The following is an 8,925-nucleotide window of genomic DNA, read 5'->3' on the forward strand; positions in this document are numbered from 1 at the left end:
AAATCATATCTTTAAGTAAACAAAAGATTGTTTTCACTTTCATTTAATAGGAACTTTGCTGTTATTACTTAGAAACACGCTGCTTGGAAGTAGTACTTTAAATACCTCAGTAACACCTAAATAACACCGTAGTTTAATCCCTTTGTTCCTGGCGGTGCTGACGTGCAGTAGATAACCGAGTGTTCCCTTAAGACCCTCTGTTCATGGAGGTCTGGGAGGGGGTTGCTGTGTGGAACACCGGGCTCGGTGTTAGTTCCCATTACAACACCACACAACCTCACAGGACCGTGCGGACGCTCCCTCCGCTCACTTTTATATTTGCGCGCCCTTTCAATCCTCAGTGACGTGTCCCTCCCCGCGCCCAATCGCCGGAGCTCTCTGGTCAGGACAATGGAAGGGCCCGGACCAATCGGCGCGGCGGCTCGCTTGGCGGCAGCCAATGGGGACGGGGCTGTGTTGAGAGTAATGTTACCAGCGCCGAGAGTGTGAGGAGGCTGCGTATCGATCCCGCTCTCACAGCCATTGCGGTGCATTGGGCTACACGGCGACCCAGGCAGCGCTGGGGCCGGGGCGAGCGGCCGGGCGGGCGTCTGTGGGGCTGGGGGCCGAGCGAGGGGCTGCGTGCCGACTCTGACGCGGGTGAGTAGGCGCCGACGGGCCGCCGGGCCGGCCGGGCGCGCTTCGCGGTCGGGCACGCAGCCGGCGCTGCCCGCCTCGCCTCGCCTCGCAGCCGCCTGCCTGGCCGAGGGGGGCCGCGGGGCAGCGTTGGCCGGGGACACGGCACACAAAGGCGGGGGGATGCGAGCGGGGGGAACGAGCCTCCAACGGGGCGGGGGCCGGAGCGCGGGCGGCCGAGGTGGGGGGGGAGGAACGGGGCTGGGTGGGGGGCGCGGGGCCGGAACGCCGCCGGGGTGAGGGGGAAGCGGGCTGCGCCGTGCCGTGCTATGCTGTGCTGTTCTGTGCTATGCTATGCTGTGCTGTGCCGTGCTATCCTGTGCTGTGCCGTGCTATGCTGCGCTGTGCTGAGCTGTGCCCGCCGTAAGCGGCTTAGGGCGCCGCGACGGAGCCATCGCTGCGGCGGGCAGACGGGCCAAGCCGTGCTGTGCGGTGCCGAGCCGTGCCGTGCTGTGCTGTGCGGTGTGGTGCCGAGCCGTGCTGTGCCGTCGGACCGGGCCGGGCCGCGGTGCCGCTCGCCCCGGAGCCGCCTGGCTGTAACATGGCTGACGGCAGCCGCGAGCGAGAAAACAAGGCGAGCGGCGGCGGAGCAGCGAGGAGCTCGAGCGGGCGGGGGCGCAGTTCGGGGGAACTTTTTTTTGTGGCCGCCGCCGCTCGCCCCGCCGGCAGCGCCGCGGCCCGGGGGGCTCGAAACTCGGCCGGCTGGTGCCGGGGGTCCGCGGCGGGGCTCTGCCCGCTCCGCCGGGGCTCGGGCGGGCGCTGGAAGCCAGCCGGCCTTTCCCCCCACCTCCCCCCCCACTTCCATCTCCCCCCCCGCACCCACCCCCCTCCCGCCCGCCTTCCCCCGGCTGCAATGGCTGAGCGTGTGCGCCAGGGTACGGGCGCGCTCACACAAAGGGAAGGAAGGGAGGCAGGAGCCATGTTCTGTGCGCGCGGCGGCGGAGCGGCCATTCCGCGCCTCCCTCTCCTCATCCTCCTCCTCCTCCCGCCCGGCCCCGCCGCCCCTCAGCGGGTCCCGCGGCCTTGGGCCGTGCGGAGGGCGGCGGTGCGGTGTGTGTGTCTATGTGTGTGTGTCTATGTGTATATATGTGTGTGTGCGGCGCGTTGCTCCACCGCACAAAATGGAAGCAGCCGGGCGGCGCTGACCTCCTCCGCCCGCAGCCCCGCACCGCGCTGAGGGCCGAGGGCGGCGGGTCGCTCGGTCCCCGTGGGCCGCCCGCAGCGTTCCGCCCCATCCCCGCTAAAGCAACTTTGCTCCGTCCCCTCACATCGGGCTCGCTGCTTTTTGTGCGCCCTCTCCCCGCCCCCGGCCGCGCTCCGGGTCGCTCCTCAGCCCCCGCCGGGACGCGGCCAAAATGGCGGGAAGGCGCCTTTTAAACGCGGCGCTCGGCCGACCCGGCTCACGGAGCGCCCCGGGCCCGGAGCCGCTGCGGGCCGCGGCCTCTGGGTTACCTAGAGAAACTTCAGACCGGACGTGTTTAGTCACGGAATAAAGCGCCGATGTGTTTGTGTCTCTCTGTGCCGATAGGAAGCACCGCCGTGGGGTGGGCTTTGTTTTGTTTGGTGTTTTTTATTCCCTTCCCGCTAATTCCTGATGGAGAACTTTCCTCAGGAGAAGCGCTGCCCCGTGCCCGATGTTTCTCGTGCCCTCCGGCCCAGCTGAACGCACCACGAGGAAGTGTCACACTCCTCACTCATGTCCCTGCCTTACTGGCAGCGGTTCTGGATGCTCACATGGGGCTGCTTACAGGAGAGCAATAACATACAGCACATATTGTGTCCCTTGTAAATAAGCCCCCAGCATAACGTGTGTCTCATAAATAAGCCCCCAAAAGGGCAGAGCAGTGGGAAAGCTATGCGAAGGACCAATGTAGTAACCCAAAGGAGAGGATGCTCTCATTCTTTTTCCCCCCTTAAGTATAAGGTGTTCCTCTGCAGCCAGCACTATCAGTAGGAGTGCAGTCCCCGTTACCCTGATGCCAGCAGTTACTACAGGCTGCTTGCAAGGGGCGTTTTTGCTTGTCAGAGACCAGAACTGCACGTTTTGTGATTGGTTGTATTTGCCAAGTTACCTCAAACAGGGCTGATAAAAACCCTCACTAGATATTCCTGAAAATAAACTTCTTCTCGTTGTGTGATTTCAGAGTGCTGCTCTTACAAGTCTCGTTCAATGCAGCTGTTCTTCGTGGCTTACTTCCTGCCTTTGCTTGTAGAAAGGAAAAGTTTTAAAGGTGTCTTTCTTGCCTTGCTGCAGAAAATCCTCAAAAATGGGCAAAGGTGATCCTAAGAAGCCGAGAGGTAAAATGTCTTCATACGCCTTCTTTGTGCAAACCTGCCGGGAGGAGCACAAGAAGAAACATCCAGATGCTTCAGTGAACTTCTCAGAGTTCTCAAAAAAATGCTCAGAACGATGGAAGGTAGGAGAAATGGCTTAAAAAACACGTGCAAAACATTAAGCAACTGCCCCGCGTGAAACATTACTCAAAGCTGTCAATTATTTGTGTCAAAGTTCAGCTTCTAGGTATATAGGAATACACTTGTGAGGCAGATCGCTATTCATTGGTCCTGCCTTACCTTTAGCTCCCCCAGCTGAAATCTTGGAGCGGACCTGGATGTGCTCTCAAATCATAGTGTTGTTTTAATTGCCTTACAGACTATGTCTTCTAAGGAGAAAGGGAAGTTTGAGGATATGGCAAAGGCGGACAAGCTTCGTTATGAAAAAGAAATGAAAAACTATGTACCACCTAAGGGGGAAACAAAAAAGAAGTTCAAGGATCCAAATGCACCGAAGAGGCCTCCGTAAGTGGTTTTCTGCCTAGGCTGAATTGTTCAGCGCTATCGCATTATAAAATGGTCATTACATCCGAGTTTAGGAGCTTCAGAAGTGCAGGATGGCTTCGTTTTCCTGTCCAGTGGTGTTAAGATAGGCTGAGAATTTAATGATGAATATTAGGCTTTTGTTTCCATGTTGATCCACTTCAAGTTGGAATAAAGTCAGCCTGTAAAAGCGGAGGCAAAAATCTACAAGGCGCAGTTCTGACTGATGTTTCCAGCTTCTTTAGAAAGGGATCATTCTGATTGAGAACAGTAGTAAAATACTTGTTGCCATTCTCACCACCTGTTGGTTGAGCAGGAATTGGAGTTGGCAGTCCACTTGGGTGCAGAGCCTTGTGCGCAAAACAAGCTAGAGGGATAATTATGCACAGAACCTGCTTGGAGAATTAAAATCTTAGCTGGAAGATAGACTGCTGAGCTCACGTTCACCTACTGCTTGACACCAATGCTTTGTAGGAACGCATCTTGTGTATATGTGTGTCTTGGTTTCTAACAAATTAATGCTGAAAGGTGCGGAGAAGTCTGCTGGGGCTGATGCTGTCATCTTGAAATCCTAATTCTAACAACAAATAATTGCTGTTTTCATGCTCTCCTGTTACCACTCAGTCATTCTCTGGAGGCCTCGCTCTGCATATGGTATATAAAATGGTTTTCTATGGGGGTCCTGCCAAAAACGAGACCAGATGTGCAGATACTTGGAGACAAGTATGTGTTAAGTTTTCAAGGTAGTTTGTTTAGTTCTAACATCTTCCACTGTAATCAATCTTTGCTTCGCTTTTAGGTGATGTTCCAAAGTAAATAAGGTCAAAAAACTTGTTGTTACAATAGGTTAAAGTCTAAAATTAAAATGCTTTCTTTGTTTTGTTTTCTGTGTGTCTGTAGTTCGGCTTTTTTCTTGTTTTGCTCTGAGTTTCGTCCCAAAATCAAAGGAGAACATCCTGGGCTGTCCATTGGGGACGTGGCAAAGAAACTGGGAGAGATGTGGAACAACACCGCAGCAGATGATAAACAGCCTTACGAAAAGAAGGCTGCTAAGCTGAAGGAGAAGTATGAGAAGGTAACACTGGCATTTATGGAGGTGGTTTGGGGAGAACAAACCTCAGTTTAGACGCTTTTCCATTCTCGTGTACCCTAATATTTGATGTTGCTCACGATGGTGTACTGATGACAAATGTCCTGCTTTCAGGGTAGTGTCACTCAAAGGGGTATAAAGTACATGATTATAACACAGGATTGGAGTTCTCTTTGTTGAATGTTTTTCATTCATCTGTAACTCAGGGCCGTCGATGATGGTTTAATAGATACCATCGTGTGTGTATTGTTATTAAAACAATAGGTCACAGCAGCATCTGAGTTAAGGGGTAGTATTAAGAAACATCAGTAAAGAATAAAATGTTTCTCTTGTTTTAGAGGGGTTATGTATCCCTGAGTGTTAAAATGATGGAAATACCTAGATGCTGTTTTTAGTTTGTTACTGGGTTGGTGTCAGAACACTTGTAAGGTGCTAGTGCTACATGTGCTTTTTCCTCTAATTACTTTGCATCCACCTCTTTTCCAGTAATTAACAGATAATAATACATACAAAGCAGTATATCATGCAATTGATTGATTACTCAAGCTAAACCCCATCATCATGATGGGAGCAGCAGTGGCATGTTGCACGCACAGAGCAGTGCTATGTATGTCCTTTATTTGTGAGGATGGGCAGATTCCCATCCTAAGGTGAGGAAACCAAGTGGGGAAGGGGTGTGCTGCCAGCATCTGTGCTGATGCTTTGCAGTGGGTCAGCACTCAGCAATAGCTGCTGTGTGTCACATAGGGAGTCTCACAGTCACCGAGGTATCTGTGTGTGTGCCACGGCCTCAGGCTGGGCGCATCTCCTGCTGGCCATGAAAACCACTTCAGGACCGTAGCGTGATAGTGAACAAGGTGGCCCCTGTGAGAGCTTATCAGTCACATGCTGGAGAGGGGTTGGAGGTATAGAAGGCTTCCTGCGTTGTCCTTCTGATGCAGCTTCTAGCTGTCAGCATGCTGAGTAGATTTTACATCCAGTGCTGACAGAGCCTAAGGAACTTTATACGTGGCACAATCATGAATCTTTAGTCCGAGACGCCTTCATTTTTGTTGTGTTGTCTTCATTTCTTGTGTATACAAATGGGTTTTTAAGGTGCAGGAATCTCAGTACCTCACTGTTTGCCTTTTGCTTAGTGGGTATCATCTCTTCTCCGAACTTACTGCTAAGTTGGAAGGGAGTGTGAGATTAGTGGTGTAACGGTGATGGGATGGGGAACGTTGGAAGATTGGGACCATCTGCACAAAGTCGCTCACTTTTCCCTCCAGCTGATACGCTTGGGAGTCCTCTAGATCAATTCTGTTGTGTCCCTTTGATTTTAGCTTAAAGTTGGGGAGACTGACTGTTTTTCTGTCTTGGTCTTCCATGTACAGTTTTGACTTCGTATAACAGGAACTGAATTTTGTGCCTTATAAACCGCTGGAATAAATTTATTGCATGCAGAAGGTGGCACTGTCTACCCTTTAATCAAAGTTCCTATACCTTTTATTTTGTAAACTTCAGTCAAGCAGAATTCTGTGTGATTGCTCTTTGCTGAGGCATAACATTGCAGATCTTACGCCGTATCATCTTAGTGTGTTTTGGGTGGCTAATTATAATTTTGTGCCTCGGGTAAGTACTTCTGTGTGCTTTTCCTTACCTGACATGGAAGATAGGGCTGGGAAGGGACCTTAAGAGGTCTCCCTACTTCATTTCCTTATGGGGAAATGGGTTCAGCTGTGCCTCTTTCCTCCGAGGCAGCAGCTCTTCTTACCCCTCATTAAAAGCCTGACAGTGGGGATTCCTCAACAGCCGTAAGCAGTGAATGGCTGCTCGTGTGAGTATTGTTTCTGTGTTAGAGGCTTCTGTTCCCTCGTTTTTCTACTGTTGGGCTCTGTTCACCTTGTTGTAACTGAAGCCACAGCTCTTGGTCCTGCCCGGTGCAGATGCCTGGGTAGCTCCGGTTTCATGAATGTCATTTGGAAGTTGCTCGGAGCTGTTGAGCTGTTAAACTTTAAGAGATTCTTCCTGCTTTTCTCCTCCAAGGATATTGCTGCATACCGGGCCAAAGGGAAGGTTGATGCGGGCAAAAAAGTAGTTGCCAAGGCTGAGAAGAGCAAGAAGAAGAAGGAAGAAGAGGAAGATGATGATGAAGACGAAGAGGATGAAGAGGATGAAGAAGAGGAAGAAGAGGAGGAGGAAGATGATGATGATGATGAATAAGTCTCTTTTAGAGCAATTTCTTTCTTGTCTATAAAGCATTTAACCCCCCTGTACACAACTCACTCCTTTTAAAGAAAAAAAAAAACAAACAAACAATGAAATGTAAGGCTGTGTAAGATTTGTTTTTAAACTGTACAGTGTCTCTTTTTTTGTATAGTTAACACACTACCGAATGTGTCTTTAGATAGCCCTGTCCTTAGTGGTATTTCAATGGCCACTAACCTTGCCTGGTACAGTGTGGGGGTTGTAAATTGGCATGGGAGTTTTAAAGCAGGTTCTTGTTGGTGCACAGCACAAATTAGTCCTATTTGGGGATGTAGTTCATTTCTCATCTTCAGTTGTCTCTGATGCATCATAAAAATAATTGTCGTTCTGTTAATTGAATACCACTCTGTAATTGCAAAAAGGAAAAAAAAAAAGCAAGTTGCAGCTGTTTTGTTGACATTCTGAATGCTTCTAAGTAAATACAATTTTTTTTATTAGTATTGTTGTCCTTTAATAGGTGCCCTGGAAAATCATACGTCTTCTTTTTCTCTTCTCTCTCTCTCTCTTTTTATTTTTGAGGGGAACTCATCTTTTGCTTTATTGAATGCCCGTTTGGGATCACGTGAATATTACAGTTTTCATCTTTCATATATCCAGCTGATAAACACAGCTTTGATCTACATACCCTGCATATTCATGATAGGGTAAGAAGAGAAATCTATAGGCGTGCGATGAAAGAATATTTGTCCGTAACTGGAAACAAAAGAAACCAATCTCATCAAAGCGATACTCGTTCAGAAGTTTGTGAAGCGTAATATTCTGTTGCATGAATTTACCAGTCTTGGAGAGTTGAGAAGTATAGAGTTCAATTTAACGGAGATGAAATACTTCTGGGTAGGGGGGAGGGGGAGGGAGCGGACGTTACGTTTTGTCCTGGGAGGACCCATAGGAAGGGGGTGTAAGTCCAGCCGGGGTGGAGACATTTACAGGTGTGACCCCGTTGCCATGTAACGGAGGTCGGATGTGTAAATCCCAGCACTGGCGAGAGGTGACCGTACCTACGGTGTGTGGAGCTCAGAGCGGGAAGTGGCCGCCTTATTTTTTGGTGACGGGTCTGGCGATGGCCGCGGGCTTTATACCATGAAACTCTCCTGGTAGCAAAACGGCCCACGAGAAATGATCTTTCTTTCTAAGATTTCTATAAATGGTACCATTATTATTTGTTAAATCTATGTAAATTCATATTTGTATTCTTGAAATTCTAGTTTTAGCCCTTGAAACAAAGCTGTATATTGTCTCAAATTGAAAACGAGATAAGATGTATTTTTCCTGTTAGGTTTTATACCGCACTCGATGTCTGCCCATTTTTAAGTTAAATATAGCTGTATGGAAAAGTACATTTTATTAAATTTTGCATTAAAAAGTGAAATGTTTATGGTATACCAACACCGTCTAATTTGGTCCAGTGCAGTTCTCTTCCAGAACCAAAACCCGAGGGTCGATGGGGTTGGTTTTATTATTCCCCTGCATATTTAGTCCAACTTCCAAGTGCTGGCAACCGTAACCGTTCTCACACGCACCTGCTGACCAGTCCGGGGGGACAATTCGGCAACTCTGTGCTTATCAAATTATGGTTCTCTTTAAGTGCCAGTGTTTAAAAGGAGCAAAAAAAAAGAGAAAAAAATAAGAAAAAAAAGAAAAAAGGAAAAAAAAGCAAAAAAAAAAAAAGCATTCTTGTAATTTTACACGCTTTTGTGCTGGAGTATTGTTTTGTTATACGATTTTGACTTTCAGATTCTTATTTCAATTTGCATTTATGTATAACTTCTTCAGGAGAAATATTGAACATCTGGATCCTGGATGATACTAATAAACTAATAATTGCAGAGGTTTTAATACTTAGTTAAGTGGCTTAATATCCTGAGGGATTCCTTTCTTTGCGCTGGTTTACGTCCCCGCTTTCTGTTTCAAACAGAAGGAAGACGCTCTTCGAAGACTGATGCAGAACACGTAGGAGAGCTGAGTTTGGTTTTCTTTGCAGTTGGGTGCCGCCATCTACATGAGCTGATGGCACCGAGTTTTGGCGCTGAAGGGCTTTGCGTTTATCTGGATCCAAGGTGGAAAGCAGATGGAATTCACTGGAACAGGTTGCCCAA

At 49.0% G+C, this 8,925-nt stretch overlaps 1 protein-coding gene across 3 annotated transcripts; it reads left to right on the plus strand.

Annotated features, from left to right (window-relative positions):
* The first annotated feature begins 515 nt into the window (after positions 1–515).
* Positions 516–8,665, plus strand: HMGB1 (high mobility group box 1). 3 transcript variants are annotated; one of them, XM_015852011.2, is made up of 5 exons: positions 516–639; positions 2,930–3,092; positions 3,329–3,474; positions 4,393–4,567; positions 6,608–8,665. In XM_015852011.2, exons 2-5 carry the CDS (start codon positions 2,943–2,945, stop codon positions 6,782–6,784), a joined length of 648 nt encoding a protein of 215 aa, XP_015707497.2. In that variant the 5' UTR covers positions 516–639; positions 2,930–2,942; the 3' UTR covers positions 6,785–8,665. The 3 variants fall into 3 exon arrangements, with proteins under 3 accessions (XP_015707497.2, XP_085392430.1, XP_085392429.1); XM_085536304.1 differs by lacking the exon at positions 516–639 and adding an exon at positions 651–856; XM_085536303.1 differs by lacking the exon at positions 516–639 and adding an exon at positions 864–911.
* Positions 8,666–8,925: the final 260 nt, after the last annotated feature.

The sequence above is a fragment of the Coturnix japonica genome, chromosome 1 (assembly GCF_054131305.1).
Source record: "Coturnix japonica strain WE chromosome 1, WE-NBRP24, whole genome shotgun sequence".
Taxonomy (NCBI): domain Eukaryota; kingdom Metazoa; phylum Chordata; class Aves; order Galliformes; family Phasianidae; genus Coturnix; species Coturnix japonica.